The sequence below is a fragment of the Carcharhinus amblyrhynchos genome, chromosome 27 (assembly GCF_965287045.1).
Source record: "Carcharhinus amblyrhynchos chromosome 27, sCarAmb.v2.hapA, whole genome shotgun sequence".
Taxonomy (NCBI): Eukaryota; Metazoa; Chordata; class Chondrichthyes; order Carcharhiniformes; family Carcharhinidae; genus Carcharhinus; species Carcharhinus amblyrhynchos.
In genome coordinates this window covers 39,590,158-39,612,160 of record NC_137350.1, presented here as the reverse complement: position 1 = coordinate 39,612,160, position 22,003 = coordinate 39,590,158, and the positions used below count along the sequence as shown (strand labels likewise).

General features: G+C 43.9%; 1 protein-coding gene across 1 annotated transcript in view; it reads left to right on the top strand.

Annotated features, from left to right (window-relative positions):
* odad4 (outer dynein arm docking complex subunit 4) overlaps nucleotides 1-22,003 on the top strand; it is an 81,984-nt gene that overhangs the window by 25,483 nt on the left and 34,498 nt on the right. Inside the window, exons 9-14 of the mRNA XM_080213384.1 lie at nucleotides 1,343-1,539; nucleotides 2,701-2,801; nucleotides 6,078-6,177; nucleotides 16,670-16,875; nucleotides 19,152-19,214; nucleotides 20,982-21,070. Coding sequence (XP_080069510.1) covers nucleotides 1,343-1,539; nucleotides 2,701-2,801; nucleotides 6,078-6,177; nucleotides 16,670-16,875; nucleotides 19,152-19,214; nucleotides 20,982-21,070 — 756 coding nt within the window. The remainder of the gene's footprint in view (nucleotides 1-1,342; nucleotides 1,540-2,700; nucleotides 2,802-6,077; nucleotides 6,178-16,669; nucleotides 16,876-19,151; nucleotides 19,215-20,981; nucleotides 21,071-22,003) is intronic.

Below are 22,003 nucleotides of genomic sequence, written 5' to 3'. Positions count from 1 at the left end.
ACCTTGAGTGTGCAACGAATTACACTGAAAACCAACTTAAGACAATCTGTCTGGCTCACACTGTCGTTCATTTACATGTGGCAGAAGCTAAGCATATTAACATACAGGGCCCTGTACTTTGCAGACAGAAAGAACATGTACGCACATTGTGCCTTTTCCAATGAAACAAAATAGGTGACAACCATTTACTGGTTCATCTTCCAGGGCAATGCTTTAACCAATCAGAGTCAGCCTTGTTTAAATTTAAACAAAAATTGGCAGTTGGCTGTCAGTCATCAGTTAATTGGTGTATTTTCTATGACAAGTCTTCAACCAATCATAGTCCACTTTCCAACCAATCATCAGTATAATGCTGATATGATATATGATCTCATGCAGTGTAAATTGTTGTTCACTTTACATTTGGTATTCTTGCAAATTGTCATGATGAGTGCAAGATGAAAAATTTTGACAATGTGTGTCTTTTCTCAGCAATTTTCAAGTCCTGTATTACTGAATGACTATTTGTATTGTTTTTAGCGGCTAAATTGATTAAAGCATTGTGCTAGAGTGGAAGTGTATGGTTTGATGCAGTACTTAAACATATTCACTGGGAAGTCCCAACTTTGTGATTCATTAGCTGATCTCCAGTTGGTAGGAAAGATACAATAATTAACCTCAGCAATTTAGGATAAGAAGAGGCAAAATCAGCCTGAATTCTACCATCTAATGAGTAGAAAGCTTGTGTCTGCGAGGAATGTCAGGTGAGCATGCAAAGGCTGATGGATTGATGAACCTGCAAAGCACACAGCATCGAGACTCAAGACAGGAAGGGGAAACTTCAGCCAGTTGGACACTCACTCCAGTTACTTGACTGAGGTCAGCTGACTAGGATAGACAGAGGGTAAAATTGGGATCTTTCTATTCTGTGCAGCCAAATGCCAAAACACCTGTCTGGTTCCACAGTAGATACTGTCCCATGCTGGTTGGTGTCGACGTGACTCCCTGCATTACTGGGAACTCAGTAAAAAGTCTGACAACACCAGGTTTAAGTCCAACCAATTTACTTGATAGTAAACTCACTAGCTTTCGAGGTTACCCCCTTCGTCAGGTGAATGACAAAGGGACTAACCCCGAAAGCTTGTGAATTTACTATCAAATAAATCAGTTGGACTTAAACCTGGTGTTGTCAGACTTTTTACTGAGTTTACCCCAGTCCAACGCCGGCATATCCACATCAATACTGGGAACTGCCAACTGAGCCATGCTGTTGTCCATTGTATCAAATTTAAATGTTCTTGTTGTTGCTTTTAAGAATTCCTGCTTTTGGGAAACTCCATCATTTTATTTTGGATTTTAACAGTTGGTCGGAGAAGGAGCCTTTAACTAAAACGCACCTCGAGCGCACTTGGCTGTTCCATGAGATAGGCCGCTGTCACCTGGAGCTTGGCAACAATATCGAAGCTCGGGATTATGGGTTAAAAGCCTTGGCATCAGCGCAAAAGACAGGAGATGAGGAGTGGACAATGAACGCCAATGTCCTTGTGGCCCAAGCTGAACGTAAGAGGAAATATTCTGTAAAGCCTTTTCCATGATCAAATCTATTCCAAATCCACCCAGATTCATCCAATTTGGGCCAATAACAGTTGTCAATTTCCTTCATTGCCATTTTCCAAAGTTTTATACAAAAACTGAACCACACCTTCATGGAATCTCTGCAGTGCAGACAGAGGCCATTTGGCCCATCGAGTCTTCACCAACTCAGCAAGTGACCTGGGCCAACTCCATCCTATCCCTGTAACCCCATGTAATTGCCCCATTAATCCCCCAACCTATATATTTTGGGTCAATAAGGGGCCTGTCAAATCCACCTAACCTGCATACCTTTGGATTTGGGAGGAAACCGGAATGCCCGGAGGAAACCCACGCAGATATGGGGAGAACCTGCAAACTCCACACAGGTTGGAATCAAATCCGGGTCCCTGACACTGTGAAGCAGCAGTGCTAACCCATTGCGTCACTGTGCCAACTATTGCAAGAACTTTCACCTCCAAACAAACCTGGAGCACTGAATGAAGAAATCCCAAATATCGAAGTGGATACAAAGTAGTGTAAAAAGCGAGAGTTTGCTCCTAGATTTCCTGCTAACAGGATCAATCTAAATTCACACAGGAAGAATGAACATGGAGATGAGGCAGTCACTGCCTATGGTATCCTATAATGATCTTTCAGAACCTTATCTCTCTGAGAAGCTAAGAGTGTGCGCTAGAATCCACAGAATTCTGGTGTGAAATTTCACATAAAATAGTGAATGGTTCACCGTCACATCCAAGGCTACCATGTACACTTGATCACATTTTGGTTTGCCGTCAAGCCTCTGTGTTGGGTAGAATATAAACTACCTGGAATGTCCCTGTGAACAATGTTCCATTCAAGCTCCATTAGCACACACAGTTAGGACCAGACCCTAGTGGGTTCCTGCCCTCATTGGTGCAATGTCAGGGGAGCTGAAATCTTTATAACAGAGCAGAGGGAATATTGGAGGAAGAATCCTCACAGGATATGGAGGAGCTTAGCTGCGATGTTGCACTGGGTCACCCAGATTGAACAGGGAGGACACAGGCTTCATCGCCCGATCTCAGGTTAGGAAAAAGGAAATAATAAAAAGAACATTCACACCATCTGTCCCAGCCCGTAACATTAACTTTTTTATTATTCCAGTTAAGGAAAACAAGCTTCAGACTGCAGTTACATTCTTTGAACAAGCATTGAGCAAAGCCAAGCTACTGAATGACGAGCCAGCACAGGCGGCGATATCAAATGTGAGGATTCCTGCTTAATCCGTGCGGTTTATCTTATTTTTGTCCCTTTCCTGTGGTTTTAGCAATAAGAAAGATGATGAGTGCCTGGTGATTTAGCACTAGCAGGAAGGAACCAGGCTCTCTTCCTGTACAAACTGGCAGACACCAGTTAACCCTGGGCAGAACTCACCATCTCTCATGTTTCATTGAAAATCTTCGTACGTGTTGCTAGCTTTAAGCTACTTCAGAATTCCATTCTGTCTCCATGTCCCCTCATATGATGCAGATGTGGCAATGCTCTGAAGAAACCTCCTCCCCCTCCACATCCACTGTACAGAATCATTCCCTTGAAGCATAAAAATCTGGGGGGATGCGATTCCACTTAAAATAAAGTAAGATTAAAATAAAGGCCTTATAATATTGCCAAAAAAATAAGGCTGAGTGGGGTTGGGAGGATTTTTAATAAAAAGAAAGATGACTAAGAAATTGATAAAAAGAATATTAGAATATATTAGAAAGAAATTTTAAAAATTATAAAAAATAATTTGGCTGAAACCACAGGAAAATTAATTTGGGTATTTTGTTTAGAAAAGGTTTAGCAGCAGTAAATGATGGTGCCTTCCAGCCAATGAGAGACTGGAAAAATTCTCATGAGAAATAAAGAAATGGCAGAAATTTAACAAGAATTGGAGATACAGCAGAAAGATGGAATTGGGATAGAAGATCAGCATGGTATTGAGGGGCCGAATGGTCCACTCCCACTCTTATTTATTACATTCTTATCCTCTTCATTCTCCTTCTCAGTAGCTCTGCAAATCTTTTCACAGCGCTTATCCAATTCCATTCTGAAAACAGCAATTGAACCTATCCCAGCCTCCCTGTCAGCCCATTAACCCAGACCCTAACCATTTACTGTGCAAAAACATTTCCCTCATGTCACTGTTGGTTGACCTTATAGCAGCGTCCTCTGGTTCTTGACCCTCCAGGTGTAAAAACAGTTTCTCTCCATCCACTCTCTACGCATCCCTCAAGATTTATCAAATCTCCTCTCAACCTTCTCCTCTCCAAGAAGAATCAACCAGCTTCTCCAAACTATACGAGTAACTGATAAATTACTCATTCCTGTAACTAGTTTCATATTTTCTATTCTACATTCTTTCTATTGCCTTCACATCCCTCCTGAATTATGGTGTCCAGAATTGGACACAATATTGCATTTGTGGCCAAACCAGTGTTTCATGAAAGTTCATAACTTCCTTGTTTTTATTCTCTGTACTTCTACAAAAAACAAAGAAAATTACAGCACAGAAACAGACCCTTCCGCCCTCCAAGCCTGCACTGACCATGTTGCCCATCTGAACTAAAACCTCCTACCCTTTCGGGTACAAGGACCTTGGGGTCCTTGTGCATGAGTCGCAAATACCCAGCTTGCAGGTGCAGCAGGTGGTCAGGAAGGCGAATGGGATGCTGGCCTTCATAGCGAGGGGGATTGAATATAAAAGTAGGGAGGTCTTGCTGCAGCTGTATAGGGCATTGGTGAGGCCGCAGCTGGAGTACTGTGTGCAGTTTTGGGCGCCGCACCTGCGCAAGGATATTTTGGCCCTGGAGGGAGTGCAGAGGAGGTTTACTAGGCTGATACCGGAGTTGAGGGGATTGAGCTATGAGGAGAGGCTGAATAAACTAGGCTTGTACTCGTTAGAGTTTAGAAGAATGAGGGGAGATCTCATTGAGACGTATAAGATGATGAATGGGATGGATAGGATAGAGGTGGAGAGACTCTTCCCGCTCAAAAAAGACAGTAGGACTAGGGGGCACAGCCTCAAGATAAAGGGGAGGCGGTTTAGAACGGAGTTGAGGAGGAACTTCTTCACTCAAAGGGTGGTGAATCTCTGGAATTCTCTGCCCGTTGAAGTGGTGGAGGCTGCCTCGCTAAATATTTTTAAGAAGCGGGTTGATGGGTTCTTGATAAGAGAGGGGATTAAGGGTTATGGGGAGAGGGCGGGAAAGTGGAACTGAGCCACGACAGATCAGCCATGATCTTATTGAATGGCGGGGCAGGCTCGAAGGGCTAGATGGCCTACTCCTGCTCCTATTTCTTATGTTCTTATGTTCTTTCGGGGACCATATGCCTCTCTTTCAATCCTATTCATGTATTTGTCCAGATACCCCTTAAAAGTCAAGTTCAAAAGTTGTATTTATAAAGCTCAGAATTCCACAAAGCTTTTTAATCATGTTCGCAAACCTACCAAAGATTTGTATACACATATCCCCAGCTCTCTCCTTTAGAATTACACCCTTTTATTTTGTATTGACTTCTTCACTCTTCCTACCAAAATCTATCACCTCACATTTCAAAGCCACTAGCTTTCAAAGCACTGCTCCTTCATCAGGTGAGTCACTCACTGTATTTACCCCAATCCAACGCCAGCATCTCCACATTATCACATCATATCTCAGAAGGATTGAATATTATGGCCTGTGTCTCTCTAGTTTTCTCCTTCAGTTCCCTCAGTATTCTTGTGTACAATACCTGTGCTCCAGCGTTGTGTACCATTAGCTTTTCTAATAGAACAGTACAGCACAGTACAGGCCCTTCGGCCCTCAATGTTGTGCCGAGCTATGTCCAATCCCAAGATCAAGCTCTCCCACTCCCTATCATTCTGGTGTGCTCCATGTGCCCATCCAATAGCCGCTTGAAAGTTCCTAAAGTGTCCGACTCCACTATCACAGCAGGCAGTCTATTCCACACCCCAACCACTCTCTAAGTGAAGAATCTACCTCGGACATCTCTCCTATATCTCCCACCATGAACCTTACAGTTATACTTTCACTTCCATTCATTTTTAGTCCACCCAAAGTCTCAAACATCTATTTTGCTATGATGTTGATAGTATTTTCTTCCTTGGTAAAGACAGAGGCAAAGTACTCATTCGGTACATCAGCCGCAATGAAAAGATTCTATTTTTAGTACTTATTGTTATTAATTGGCCCATCTCTCCTTTTGTTACCCTGTTATTATTTATATATCGATAGAAGACTTTTGGATTTGTTTTTATACCAGCTGCCAGGCTCTTGCCATTCTCTCTCTTTGACCTGACAGTGTGACACTGCAGTCACTTGTATCACTGTAACACTGCTCTGCTTGTCATCAATCAACTGGTACAAAGCTAGAGATAGTGCCGGGACTTGCTGCATTGTCACTATTTTGTGCCTGGTAATCTAACTGTTTAAGATGCTGCGGCATGTTTTTGTTTGTAAACTATAAGTATTATTAACACTGCACTGGTTCCACTGCAGGCTCTGAAAGATAGCAAAAATCAGATTACCCTGGATGAGACGGTGAAACAAGAGGAGACTGCGGAGTTGCAAGAGAAACAGAAATCCCACAGACTGAGACGTAAGACACCAGATTATATCTGGCCGCACACACGCTGGAAGACATACACCACACATTTTATGGGCCTACATTTAGTAAGCAGTATCTGTAACCATTGTCAGGAGGCCATTGTACCACGTCTATTCTCTCTTTCGCTTTGTTGTCTGCTGTACAATAGGAATTGAAAAGCTTTATTTCCATTGTCATGTGCCATGTAGCAATAATTGCTACAATAGGAATCATAATTGCACAAAAGCAATTTAGGAAATTCAAGGTATCAAAATTATTATATTATTTCCTATTTATTTGTCCATAATCTCAATTAATGGTTCCCCCACAGGTCTCCACCCCGACTATTTCCTTGGTATTTTTGAAACTCTTGATTCCTGCTGTCTGAGAATTATTTACAAAAATGAGATTACAATTTTCAGCTCACCACTATTTTATTTCATGAACTTGTATTTTGTGCTCATCGAGCTAAGAAATGAACAACAAAGTGCTCTGTGTGTTTTTCAACACCAAGTGTTCTCACAGGTTAGAGAGAGTAAAGTAACCCCTGCACTGTCTCTGCTGATGTGCTTTAATTTGACATCACAACAGCAGTCCCACTGTGTGGCATCTTAATGATGTTTTTATTCACAGTTGTGAAGAAAATGTCGACAGATATGTGTTAAAATTGGGTTCTTGTTGATAAATGGTAGGTATGATGTAAAATGTTAATGGAACTAAAGCTATTGGTATAACAAGTGAGGATGACCTGTATCAAATTCATATGTCACCACATTTGGTGTTGTATCTCTTCAGTGATGATCAGAGGAGTTTGATATTTCAGTTACTCAGCGTTTCTCATTAACACGCCCTCTCTCTGTCTTTGGTTAACTGCACTGAGGTTTAGGATAATGACCCAATGCTGTGGGCAGGCGTCTTCACCCATTGGGGGAGTTGAAAATTTGTGTGTGAACTGTTCATAATTTTCAGATTATTATGAACCGTGACCTAAATTTGAACTCTGTGGTCTTGGTGCATGAAGGAGCGGGTGCAGAAATGACCCAATGTAAACCCAGTTTGATAGCTGGATGGCTGGTGAACTTATCTGATGAGTACAGGTCTCTTCACCATCCACTCAAAAGTTTGCAGAATAAGCAGGTGAGGTCAAAGTATCACACTTCGTGTTTTACTACATTGTGCATCATCATCTCTCCATTGAGACCTTCCAGCCCTTGTGGTTTTGTGACTTTGTAATGCTTCTCTAAAATACATTCCAACCACAGAGCCAGCTTCTGAAAATTATAACTGCAAGCAATGTACATTAGCTCCTTGTGCTTTCAAGGACTGAATGTTGATCAAGGACTCGGAATTTAATCAGAACAAGGAATTTGTGATCACAGCCCGGACAGGGTCAAAGTCTAGGATTTGCTGATGCCAATGTTATAGACAAATGTGAGATTTTTATTTCGGTGTCCTTCCTCAGAACCTTTTTGCTTTTTAATAATGAGGCTGAAAATATGAAATAAAAATGGTGCGGAAAATGCAAACAGGACATTAGGGTTCATTTCCAGAGAAGAGTCGAAAGGTGTGTTAAATGTACACAGAACATTGCTTTGACCTCTCTTACTGTGCACATTTCTTGTCTCCGAATTACTGAAATTAGCTTCAGGATAAGGGGACAGAAATGAGGAAAGGAATCTTCCATCAGAGGCTTATGAATTTTCAACGTTTGCCCCTGCAAAGAGCTTTGGGTGACCAGTTGTAAAGTTATTCAGAAATGAGATCAATAGATTTTGATACATTTTTGGACTCTAAGGGAATCAGAAAACATGGGAATAGGTTGGGAATGAAGTCACAGATCAGCAATATTCTTACTGAATATTGGAGTAGGTCAAAGGACCGTGTGTTCCTGATTTTCACTTCCTAATTAAAAGGATATAGAAACTTGAGAAGATGCAAAAACTATGTTCACGTATAATACCAGATTGAGTAGTTTTAGAAAGACTAAACATGCTGGAGTTCTTTCCTTCCAGGAAAGAGAAAGCTGAGGGGTGACCAGTAGAAGTCTTTAAAATTATGAAGGGGTTTTAGAGGGCAGCACGGTGGCACTGTGGTTAGCACTATTTCCCCACAGCACCAGGAACTCAGGTTCAATTCCAGCCTTGGGTGACTGTCTGTGTGGAGTTTGCACATTCTCCCCATGTCTTCATGGGTTTCATCCAGGTGCTCCAGTCTCCTCCCACAGTCCGAAGATATGCAGGTTAGGTTGATTGGCCATGTTAAATTGCCTCTTAGCGTCAGGGGATTGGCAGGGTAAATGGGGTTATGGGGATAGGGCCTGGGTGGGATTGTTGTCGGTGCAAGCTCAATGGGCCGAATGGCCTCTTTCTGCTCTGTAGGGATTCTGTGAGGGTGGATGTAGAAAAAAGTTTTCATTTGGGCAGAGACCAAAATTAGAGCCATAAATAAAAGATAATAAAATAACGATTTCAAGGGAAATATTTTTTATAATTAATCATAGGGTGTGGATGTTGTTGGTGAAGTTAGTGTTTATTTCCCATCCCTAATTCATAGAAATCATAGAAACCCCACAGTGCAGAAGGAGCCCATTTGGACAACAATCCCACCCAGGCCCTATCACCGTCAGTCCACCCTGCTATTCCCTCTAACCTACACATCCTGAAACACTACGGGTCAATTTAACATGGTCAATTCACCTAAACAGTCTTTCGGACTGTGGGAAGAAACCGGAGCACCTGGTGGAAACACACACAGACGCTGATAGAATGTGCAAACTCACACAGACAGTGGCCCAAGCCAGGAATTGAACCTAGGTCCCTGACACTGTGAGGCAGCAGTGCTAAGCACTGTATCACTGTGCCATCCAAACTGTTTTTGAGAATGTGGTGGTGAAGTGCCTTCTCGAACTGCTGCAGTCTGTACAGTGTAGGTACATCCACAGTGCTTCTTGGAGGGGAGTTGTAGGCATTGGACCTAGCAATAGTGAAAGTACAATATAATTCCATTTCAGGATGGTGAATGACCTAGAGAGAAACCTGGCGCTTGTGGTGTTTAGACTTGCTCTGTGTGGTGGAAGTACTAAGTTTGGAAGGACGCTTGATGATCTGCTGTGATGTATCTTGTAGGTGGTACACACTGTAGCTACCCTGTGCTGGTGGTGGAGTGAATCCTGAAGGTGGAGTTCTGATTAAGTGGGCCGCTTTGTTCTGGATGGTGTTTAATTCCTTGTTATTGTTTGAGCTGCACTCCTCCAGACAAGCGGAGAGTATTTCTGACTTTTTGCCTTGGAGATGTACTTCTGACGCAGTGAGCATTGAGAAGGTGGAACTTGCTGCCAAATGGAATAGTTGAAGTAAATCCTTCTAAAGGAAAGTTGGATGAGTAGATGGAGCAGAAAGAAATAGGGGAAATATTGGTGGGGTGAGATGCAGTGGAGCCAAGCTGGTTTGGAGCATAAATACTGGCACAGACCTATCAGTCTGATTAGCTTGTTTCTGTATAAATTCTATATTAATTCTCTCTAACGATAATTAGCAACTTTTAACCTCTCAATTTTACCTGTAGTTAGTTCGACGGCTGTTGATCGTGTCAAGACTAGAAAACATAAACGTGCTGGTAGGTTTCTAGTGTAGTAAACTGTTAGCAACAAATACACTGCAACACGCACATCCACTCAGTTACATCCCTGCCTTGAGTTCTAATGGACAGTCTGGTGAAGTATGGTTCATATGGGCTGTTGTTATCCCATTACCTCAGCCACTAGAACCATTACAGACATGTCAGTAATGATTGATGGATGTGCCTCTCTGTGTCAAACCTGAGCCGAATGCTGTCACCATCCAATGTACTTCACTGGATGGTGAGCAGAATGAGCAACTTTGGTAAGTTTATTCCTCTCATAGTCAAAGGAGCCAAACACAGTCATGGGATCCTATCACCAACTTCACTGAGATCCAATCGTTCAACACAGAACAGGCATTAATCCAGAGGCATCCTGGTCTAAGTGAGTCAACCACCTATTGGACCAGGTTCCTGAGGTGTGCTGGGAACCTTGCACTACGTTGTGATGGCGCCTGTACAGCTTCCCAGCCTAATGGAGAACAATCTGATCCAGTCAGGATGGTTGGGGTGAAGAAACTGCGGAGGTTAGAGCAATAGCAATTGGGAAAGTTGTCAGAGTGGAGTTAGGGATAGCACCTTGTTTCTTCCTGACTCCATGTCCAGTTAAGTTACTTTCACCATTGTGAAAGATCCTGTCTCTGGTTTCCCAGAGTGCAGTCTGTGTTAGTGTCGACTGCCCTTGGGCCAAAGCAATCCTGAAGGGAAAATGATACAAGTTATATAACCGAGTGGAATTTCTGTAACCTGCTATCTTCCTGCTGCAGCTTTCGCAACTGAGGAGGTTACTCAGAAACCTGAAGGTCTCGCTGAACCTGCCCTCCGCCCTAAGGGTAGGTAACCAGGATACTATACAGCCCATCTTCCAGCCAGGACATTGTTCACTCTCCCTCCAGCTGGTCACCCCCACCCTCACCCCTCGCCAGGACGTTCTGAGGTTCTCTCTGCCCGTAGGTTATCTGTTTCATTCACTGATCTGCCCTTCTCATCTGAATCAGCATCCTAGCTTCCCGTTTGTGTCATTTATACTATTGCGTCTCCAAAGCTCCATTCCTGCTTCTCTGGAATGGGAATAGCAGTGACATTGTGGTTTTCTAACTTCTCTCTTTATATTTCATTCTGAGTCACCGTGTCTAATATTGGATCCACTAACTTTAAATGGCTGGATCAGCAAAAGTGGAAATGGTTACATGATACCACCAGGAAGTCTGTGGGTTGGGGTTTGTTTATGTAATTGGAGCTGGAGGGTATTGGTACAAAGTATGAGTTGTTTCACAGGATGAGGGTAGAAGCTGATCAGACCAAACAAAACTACTTCAGAAAGCATATTTTTCAACAAGCTCTATAACAATTATGTTCAAACTTGGTCAATGTGTTTGAATGAAGTGTGGCTCACTACATACTGCAATTCATCCCACTTCCTTACCCTTGTTTCACACCTTCTCCCTGCCCTTCCTTCCCAAGGCCAGTGGCTCAGTCTGGTTCATGTTGGCCCTCCCCTAACACCTTAGTCAAGATGGTCAGTAAACTCCAAGAGACTGCCCAGGCACTGCCATCCATTCTCACAACCGTCCTTCACACAAGTAAGCTTTCCTGCTTGGGGGGAGTTTTCAATCACAACCTCGCGTTGCCTGACTATCATTTACTGTAACAGCCCCAGCATTACACTGTCCAGCTGCTGTGTTTTAATGTATTTATTGGCGTGATGCTTCAGCTGTCTGTCTGTCTGCACTGAGTTAAACAAGTGCAGGAGGTGTGACAACAAAGTGTAACGGCCGCACTCAATCTGCAATCATAAACGGATTCTCAGTTAAGGTAGTGAGAGTGGTCGGAGAGTGGGGGTCGGGGGTGGGGGTAATGATGTGGGGGGGGGGGGTTGAAACAGGGTCAAATAGGTCCAGCAAATGAGTGTAAGATAAGCCAGACGAGGTAAAATTAACTGTCAATTCATGTAACTTCTGAAAACAATGTCATCCTCGGATCTCCTGATTAAAGCATAAGTTATGAGTCATCCCGACACAGAATCCAATCAATAGATGAGAAGGTAGCAGCATCTCAAAGACATGAGTCAGAATATTGTACCAAGCACAGCCACTGACTCACTGAGAATTTTCATAAACTATCAAGGTGAAGCTCACATGACGGAAGATAATTGTTTAACTGATTGTTTTCCTGCACTAGGCTCCGGAGAGGAAATAGAGGGCGAGGAATCCTGCTCTGAGGGTAGGTTCTCATGTAGCCAGTACTGTACAACACCATTATCATACTATGGTGTGTAGTTATACCAAATCACAGCATCACCTGCCCTTTCCTCAATCTGACATCAGATTTGAAATCTTATCCCAATTTCTCTCCAAGAGAATTCTCCCTGAGTTTCCACATCTATTATTTATCCATTAAAATACAAACTCAAGAATTTTCTACAAAATATCTGAAAGAATATAAAAACAGATTTGTCTGATAGAATTCTGATTGAGTTTCATCAAGGTTAGATATAGTAAGAAGTCTCACAGGATAAAGTCCAACAGGTTTACTTGGAATCACGAGCGATCAAAACACTGCTCCTTCATCAGGTGAATGCGTACTTTCCATCATATCCCAGGACAGGTACAACTCAGGTGTAGATACAGAGTAAAGCTCCCTCTACACTGTCCCCATCAAACACTCCCAGGACAGGTACAGCACGGGGTTAGATACAGAGTAAAGCTCCCTCTACACTGTCCCCATCAAACACTCCCAGGACAGGTACAGCACGGGGTTAGATACAGAGTAAAGCTCCCTCTACACTGTCCCCCATCAAACACTCCCAGGACAGGTACAGCACGGGGTTAGATACAGAGTAAAGCTCCCTCTACACTGTCCCCCATCAAACACTCCCAGGACAGGTACAGCACGGGGTTAGATACAGAGTAAAGCTCCCTCTACACTGTCCCCCCATCAAACACTCCCAGGACAGGTACAGCACTGGGTTAGATACAGAGTAAAGCTCCCTCCACACTGTCCCCATCAAACACTCCCAGGACAGGTACAGCACGGGGTTAGATACAGAGTAAAGCTCCCTCTACACTGTCCCCATCAAACACTCCCAGGACAGGTACAGCACGAGGTTAGATACAGAGTAAAGCTCCCTCTACACTGTCCCCATCAAACACTCCCAGGACAGGTACAGCACGGGGTTAGATACAGAGTAAAGCTCCCTCTACACTGTCCCCCATCAAACACTCCCAGGACAGGTACAGCACGAGGTTAGATACAGAGTAAAGCTCCCTCTACACTGTCCCCCATCAAACACTCCCAGGACAGGTACAGCACGAGGTTAGATACAGAGTAAAGCTCCCTCTACACTGTCCCCCATCAAACACTCCCAGGACAGGTACAGCACGAGGTTAGATACAGAGTAAAGCTCCCTCTACACTGTCCCCATCAAACACTCCCAGGACAGGTACAGCACGAGGTTAGATACAGAGTAAAGCTCCCTCTACACTGTCCCCCATCAAACACTCCCAGGACAGGTACAACACGAGGTTAGATACAGAGTAAAGCTCCCTCTACACTGTCCCCCATCAAACACTCCCAGGACAGGTACAGCACAGGGTTAGATACAGAGTAAAGCTCCCTCGACACTGTCCTGTTAAACATAAGAAAGGATTCTGTAAGATAGATATTGTCCTGGCCACACTGACTTTGGACAACAGACTTTTGCTGGTTGGGTTTAAAGGAAAGGTTAGGGTTGATTCATCACCTCTGAAGTCCCATCTTGCTCCATTGTTTTAATTGGCAGCTGTGGCAAAACTGATGAAGGAGCAGAATTAGTCAGTATTCCTGGTGGAATCAGAGAGTTCTTTATGTTCGGAATAGTCAGTGAAATTGGAGCAGCTGGGTATAAATGAGGAGTTTACACATACATTCCCTTCATTATCAAACACTCTAGGAAGCCAAACATGGATTCTACCACTATGTTCGGTAAGGTTTTGGCTCTTGTTCTAGTTGATACCAAAATACCTCCATTGCTGAAAATCTTCCTCCCTTTTTCCATAATTCTGAATGTCCCGATCCCACACTGGGTCATGGGCTCTTCACTGGTCATTGGCTATAGTCCACAAAGGACCATAAGCATCTCTCAGTCCATTGGAGCAAGCCAGTTGGTTATACTGTTGGAGAGGCCCCACTCCACATCAAAGACCAGTGATCAACCTGCTCTTCACTTGCCACCAAAACATCCTCATTCCACTCAGGGGGGAAATTGGATTGGATGGACAACAAATGCTGGCCTTTCCAGCAACCTCTACATCTCGTGAAAGAATAAAAAGGAGTCCCACCCCCTGTGAACGGGCATCTGTACTCACCCAGTTGTTGAGTGGTTTGTGAGGGTGGGAATTAAATCTGTGCCTAAGTTTCAGTGACAGCTGTGTTGCTTACATTGTAAACGGGGGGTGGGGGGTTCCATTCCATCTACATCTGGATTTGGTTCAAGGTGTAAGTGGGGTTGGAGCTAGTTTTACCATCAGAGATATCAGCTTTAGAAAGAAATTGATAATGAATTACCCAGAGCCTTCAGCTCCTCTCGGTAGAGCATTTTTAGAAATAATTGATCCTCACAGATCTCCCCGGGGATCAGTTATGAGGAGCCGGGACAGGGAGTCTCAGTGCCACTCGCTGAAGCCCTCAGTGGGTGAGGTAGGTTCCCTCAAACCTGCTCAGGTGACTGTGCTCAGAATGCCGAGGTGTCTATCCAGATACCCACGGCCATCATGGTGAAGGTGGGCTGTTGGGAGATTGAGCTCCTTCCAACTCCCTCCAACCATCAGAGTGGAAGCAAGTCTAGCCAACCCCGCCCCCTGTACAGCTTTGCTCCAATCAGAATTTCATAGCATCATTTATGAGATTGATAAACGGATGGATTGTAGCTCACAAGCTATTAGTTAAATCTTTCATTTTGAAATTACAGCAGAATACAGTTCGTCAGATTCTGTCTGTGGCCTTTATTCATCTGAGAGCGGTCAGGCTTCTGATACGGCGCCTCATGGTAGGTTGTTTAGTTAGTACAGTGTTGGCTTGACTGCCGGATTGCAGTTATACCAGCACTCACCCTCCTCTGCTCTTCCTAACTCCGGTCTATTCCTGAATCTCTAATCCAGGTTGCACATTTTCCCACAGGAATGCCCAAAGAGCCTCAAATTGTCTGGGCCAGTCAGACACAATCACCAAGACTTTTATCGAAAAATAAGATGCTCATTTTGAGAATTACCCTCTCTTTTTGCTGGATTACCCACAGCAGGCTTTTTTTAAAGTTTATTTATTAGTTACAAGTAGACTTACACAACACTCCAATGAAGTTACTGTGAAAATCCCCTGGTCGCCACGCTCTGGCGCCGGTTTGGAGAATTTAGCAAGGCCAATGCACCCTAACCAACACGTCTTTTGGAGTGTGGGAGGAAACTGGAGCACCCGGAGGAAACCCACGCAGACATGGGGAGAATGTGCAGCCTCTGCATAGACAGTGACCGAAGCAGGGAATCGAATCCAGGTCTCTAGTGCTGTAAGATGGCAGTGCTAACCCACCGTGCCACCGTGCCGCTATGCAAGTGTCCAGAAATTTAATGATTGATATTTGGAGATTATAGCTGGCAGTTCCCAATCCTGCAGCGTGCTAACATTGGGCTGGTGGAATGAGGGAAAGGGATTCTGCTCCTGGTTACTGTACAAAAGTGAGCCCAGCACAGTATACACATACACACACACACATACATACAGTATACACACACACATACACACATACATACACATACACACACACATACAGTATACACACACACACACACATAGACACACACATACAGTATACATACACACACACAGACACACACACACACATAGACACACACACACAGACACACACACACACATAGACACACACATACAGTACACACACACACACACACATACACACACACACACACACCTGGATATCAGGTGAATGGAGCATCAGATGAAGTAATATTTTCCACAACTAATCCTCAGGTGAATTGCCCCATGAGTGAAACGCTGGCAGCCTGGCACTGTGCAATTATACAGTTCACTCTGGGGCATCCTCTTCATTTAATTACTCTTTTATTTGATAGTCTGCTCTTGCTGCTGTCTAAAAACTATTTGCACAGAAAGGTTGCATTGTGTTTTGCCTCTTGCAGCTCCGTGTGTATCAACTAGTCTGTATTTCTGAAAATTCATTTGAAGTGTCCACTGACGGTCACAGACACAGGGAGAGGGGGAGAACTCCTTCCTGACAGGTGATACAGTGGAACTGAGTTTGTGATACAGTGAGGCAGGAACTGTATGTGAGGTTATAGAAATGAGAATGTGTAATTTTATCACAGAGTTTGTTTGTGTGTGAATATATTGAAGGAGCATCTACGCATGTGGGCACAACAAGGGAGGTTCTGCTTTTACTGTACCATGGGTGGGTGCATCTGTTTGTCTGCTTTATTCAAAACTGGGGAAATATATTTCCAAAGAAAGTGCTACATGTGTGAAAATGTGTAACAACAGATATTGCTGGAAAACACTCAGCTAATCGGATTACGTCTTTGAAGAGACGATGATAGATTTCCATCTCAAATGTTAGTCCCTCCTTTCTCTCTTTGATTTTTTTTCCATATCGTCCACTAATGGCACAAATTCCCACCTCACCTTCAAAGTGCAGACTGACATTTGTTTCTGTGCTCATGTGTAAGGGAGCCAGGGTGGGTTGAAGTAGGAAGGTGCCTGATACTTTGGAACTCTACCTCAGCAAGAGTTCCTTTAACTAAGGAAAAATTAGAAAAAAAAATGATCAAGTATAGTCCTACCGTTGAATAGATTTTCTGTGACCTGCTGTATTTACATGTAGAATCCCAGGTATCTACTGATCAAAAGGTTCCTCGATCGACTCGTGTAAGTCGTCCAGCTAGAAAGAGAGCAAAGCAGGGTAGGTTCAGAGAACAACCAACACTGGATTTGATTTGTTATTGTCACATGTATGGGATACATACTGTTTCTTATGCACTATACAGGCAAAACATACCATTCATAAAGTCCATTGGGGAAAAGGATAGGGTGCAGGATAGAGTATAATTCAGTTTTAGAAGCGCAGAACAGTCGTAAGAGATGAAATTAGAGGATGTGCTGGGGACAGCTCACAATGAATCTCCCCTCTCCAGCACAACAACCTATTTAAACTAACTGAACCATGATCCAACTGTCGGAACACATCAACTACATCAGATTCTCATTTTGTTTTCAATCCAAATTCTTGATGATGAAAGAATCTTCCTGTCCTTCTCAAACCCATCCACCAGCTTTCACTCTAACAGCAGACCATGTTTGCACGAGTGAATACATGTGAAATGTGCTGGAATTCATCCATATTTTTTGCGCTCCATCAGAGAATGACAACACAATGCCAGGTGACTGAGGGAGGAAAGTACGTTGGAGTTCCTGCCCCCTGGACAATTGGGCACAAAGCCTAGAAGTTGGCAGGGTGCCTGAATAGAGCAATGGTGCATAAGGGCTTGGGGTTAGGGCACAGATTGCGTGCTGGGTTCAGTAGCCCCTGACTTGTGCTTCATTGCAGCATCTGCCCTGTGATTGTGGATGGAGTGCCTGGGCAGGTGACACAGTTGCTCAGTGCCCTTTGTAATGGGCAATTAGTACCAACTTCAGGACTTCAATCCAGTCCCATTGGAACTCAACCTGCCGCCAGCAGAGCAGTCTCCAAATAAAAGGCAAACCCTGTCAAAGTTAGCTTCCGGGTTCCCGAGGAGAGTCCCACGTTCACAGGCAATTGGTGTCTGATCAAGGGACAGAGGAAAGGGGAGTGCCTGCAGGGAGTCACCCTTTCCTCAGAACTCTCCTCCATAGAAAGCTTACCAAAACTGGAAGATGACATCAAATTGTGCGACAGCATAACAATGCCAGCGATATTAGCAAACTTGCAGGATGTTTGTGTTATTGCCAAGTAAATTCTAGTATACCTAAGTGTGAGGTGGTACACTTTGATAGAATGAATAATGTAGCTAATTATTCCTTGGAAACTAAGGCTGGGAGGGTGGTGGGGATGGTGGGGGTGGCGGGGGTGGCGGGGGTGGTGGGGGTGGTGGGGGAGGGGGAAGTTGGGGATTGGGTGGGGGGGGTCAGATCAGAATATCCAGCCTAGTGTTTAAAATCCAATGAAGCATTCAATAGAAATGTCTTAGAATAGATAAAGGGAAGTTATTATTTCTGCCAGTTGAATAGTCCAGGACGAGGGGGCAGAGTCTAAAAATTAGAGGGAAACTTTTCAGGAGCGACATTTGGAAACAGTTCAACACACAAAAGGTGTGAAAGCTTTTGCTTAAATGGCAATTGGTGCGAGATTAAGGGTTAATTTTAAATCTGAATTGGATAGATTTTGTTAACCAGATATATTAAGAGGTATGGGCTGAAGGAGGGTCTATGAACTTAGTTTGCATAACAGCCGTGGTCCCATTGAATGAGGAACTAAATAATCTCCTCCGGTTCTTGTGTTCGTTACTCAGGGAGTGTCAGGAATGTGGAAGGCATTTGAAGGAGTGGTAGAAACTAATAGGATGGATGAATTTTTGCAGATATTAGTGAACAACAGAGAGAAAAAGAGAAGAATGTGTTTATGGGGTGAGGTGAAGTTGAGGAAGAGAAAACTTGTGTGGAGCATAGAGCTACCCCCCGGAAACATTAACTATAAATAGGGTACATCACTTAGGGTTCAAAGACTTGGGTGTTGATGAAGGAAGAAAGTTCAGTTTACAAAGGGATTTACAAGCGCACTTTGGGATTTGATTCAGAGATTTACAGATAGGAGCTTTAGAAATAAGGAATTGTCAGTTTTTCTTTTGATTTGATTTATTGTCACACATATTAACATACAGTGAAAAGTATTGTTTCGTGCACGGTGTACAGACAAAGCATACCATTCATAGAGAAGGAAACGAGAGAGTGCAGAATGTAGTGTTACAGTCACAGCGAGGGTGTAGAGAAAGATCAGCTTAATGTGAGGTAGGTCCATTCAAAAGTCTGACAGCAGCAGGGAAGAAGCTGTTCTTGAGTCGGTCGGTACGTGACCTCAGACCTTTGTATCTTTTTTCCGATGGAAGAAGGTGGAAGAGAGAATGTGCGGGGTGCGAGGGGATCCTTAATTATACTGGCTGCTTTGCTGAGGCAGTGGGAAGTGTAGACAGAGTCAATGGATGGGAGGCTGGTTTGCGTGATGGATTGGGCTACATTCACAACTTTTTGTAGTTCCTCATAACCCTGATTCTCTAGCAGACTAAGCTGTTTCAGTAGAATTTTAAATCTTTCATTTTAAACCACAATAGGCCCTGCAGCAGCTGATGATGTCAGCAAGCCTGAAAAACCAGAAGATGTTTCTGAAACTGATGGTAGGTTTCTGTTGTAGCCAGTGTAGCACATTGTAAACAACATCTAAACACCAGCATCTTCTCATTTACTTTCCTGCCCTTCATCTCCAATTAGAGATGAGATCTGCTTCATTTGGCTTTACCTCTTCAACTACTGGTGTCATTTGTAGGTCCAGTTATCTGCTGTGGATTCCTGCCTCCTATAAACTGGCATGGAACTCCAGGGACACTTGGAGAACTGTGAATCTCTGAAATTGTGGGATATTTAATCTCCTGTGGCCCTTCCAGCAATGTGGAATGTCCAGACACCTACCTGGATTAGGGTGGGCTGGATCTATATCTAATTACTGTGAATGGAAGCCTGTAGCTAACCCATCGCTCCTTGAAGGCCAACCTTTCTACATTGCATTATAAATGCATTATCTGTGGCAAAACTGGTGGTGTTAGAGAATTAGTTTGTATGTTTTTGGGGAGGACATAATGTTTATTTAAAAGTTAAAGTTTATTTATTAGTCACAAGTAGGTTTTTATATTAACACTGCAATGAAGTTACTGTGAAAATCCCCTAGTCGCCACGCTCCAGTGCCTGTTCAGGTACACTGAGGGAGAATTTAGCATGTCCAATGCACCTAACCAGCACATCTTTGGACTGTGGGAGGAAACAAGAGCATCTGGAGGAAACCCATGCAGACATGGGGAGAATGTGCAGACTCCACACAGGCAGTGACCCAAGCCAGGAATCAAACCTGGGTCCCTGGCACTGTGAGGCATCAGTGATAACCACTGTGCCATCATGCTGCCCCAATTTCTTTATGTGTTAGGAAAATGTAGGGGAATGAAAGCAGCTAGATCAGTGAGGAGCAGATATGTACCCAAGCTCCAAACATTCCTCATAACCACCAAACACCAATATACATAGAACATAGAACATAGAACACTACAGCACAAACAGGCCCTTCGGCCCACGAGTTGCGCCAATCACATCAACACCTACCAATCTATAGACCTATCTATAACCCCCAATCCCATTAAACCCCATATACTCATCCAGAAGTCTTTTAAAAGACCCCAGCGAGTTCGCCTCCACCACCACTGACGGCAGCCGATTCCATTCACTCACCACCCTCTGAGTGAAAAACTTACCCCTAACATCACTTCTGTACTTGCCTCCCCGCACCTTCAATCTGTGCCCTCTCGTAGCGACCATTTCAACCCGGGGAAATAGCCTCTGAGAATCCACCCTATCTATTCCTCTCAACATTTTATAAACCTCTATCAGGTCGCCTCTCAACCTTCGTCTCTCCAGGGAAAAGAGACCCAGCTCCCTCAACCTAACTTCATAAGGCATGCCTCCCAGTCCAGGCAACATCCTGGTAAATCTCCTCTGCACCCTTTCAATAGCTTATACGTCCTTCCTATAGTGAGGCGACCAGAACTGCGCACAGTACTCCAAATGAGGCCTGACAAGGGTCTTATAAAGTTGCAGCATTACCTCCCGACTCCTAAACTCAATCCCTCGATTAATGAAGGCCAGTACACCATACGCCTTCCTGACCACCTCCTCCACCTGCGAGGCCGATTTAAGAGTCCTGTGGATACATTAGATAAATTTTCTAAAGGATGGTTTTTACTGCCCTATTTTAGAAGCTGAAATCCTTATTACCAAAGGATTTCTCTCCTTTTTCAGAAATCCAGTCATTGATCCAATCATTCAAGTCTCATGTTGCATGGTGATTATGGCTGCTGTGTATTGTGCAGTGATTGTGTTGCTCTCCATGTTCTAAACAGGTTGATTCCATTCAGCTTGCAATCATAGAGCTGGTAAATGGCCGGGCTTTTGCTAAAGGATTTGATCCAGCATTGTTCAGGATCCCTGCGTATTCACAATTCTAGTTACTCAGAACGTTATTCACACTCAGTTACCGAGAACGTTACCCAGCTCTGTATTTCTGACCAATGCCCTCTGTGATCTGGTGAAAATGGGGCAAGTGTGAGGAGACCCAGACTTGTCACAAACTACAGGGATCAGGATCTGGGGCAGAAGGATCCCATTCACCAGCCATAAGGTCAAAGCACCATCATCCCAGTGCAGGGGAGAGACAGCAAAAGGTGCAGTTTGAACCTGGAACATCTCGTTGAGATGTGGAGCACCTTTAAAACCAATAATCCTCCCTGACGATCAAACACCTGGATTTGGTTTTTATTTTGGTCTCCAGGGCCTCACTGCCACTAACAGCTGGATTAAGCAAGTTTCTCCAAAGTTTTCTCAGAGTTTCCCAGGTCAGTAAACTCTCTCTGCCCCAAGCCCCACCTTAGTGGCAGGCAAGTGATTCAAACATTCATTCTCACCCAATCTCCACCCATCCAGAATTTCTGCTAAAGGCATCAGTGACGCAGAGTCTCGGTGTTATTAGATCCCATTCCCAGTCCCATTGACACTGCATCAGAATGTCAGAGCCTGGTTAGGGAAGCTGATTGTAGATGGATAAACGGGTGGAAGGTAGTTTGTGCAGTTCAGTAGGATGTTGTGTAATTTTCTATTTAGATTCGCAATGTTCAACCTCGACTGATTCTGTGTGTGGGTTGCCAAGTAGCGATGCTTCGGATTCCTCTCTGTTTGGTAAGTTCACCAGTACATGTCCTGGACTGCAGTTAGACTGTATCATATCCTCATATGCTCTAATTTCATTCTCTGATTTTCCTTGCTAAGATGATCTGTTGCTGGAGGTGTCGTCCAATGTTCTTCAGTGAATGGCGGGGCAGGCTCGAAGGGCTGGATGGCCTGCTCCTGCTCCTATTTCTTATGTTCT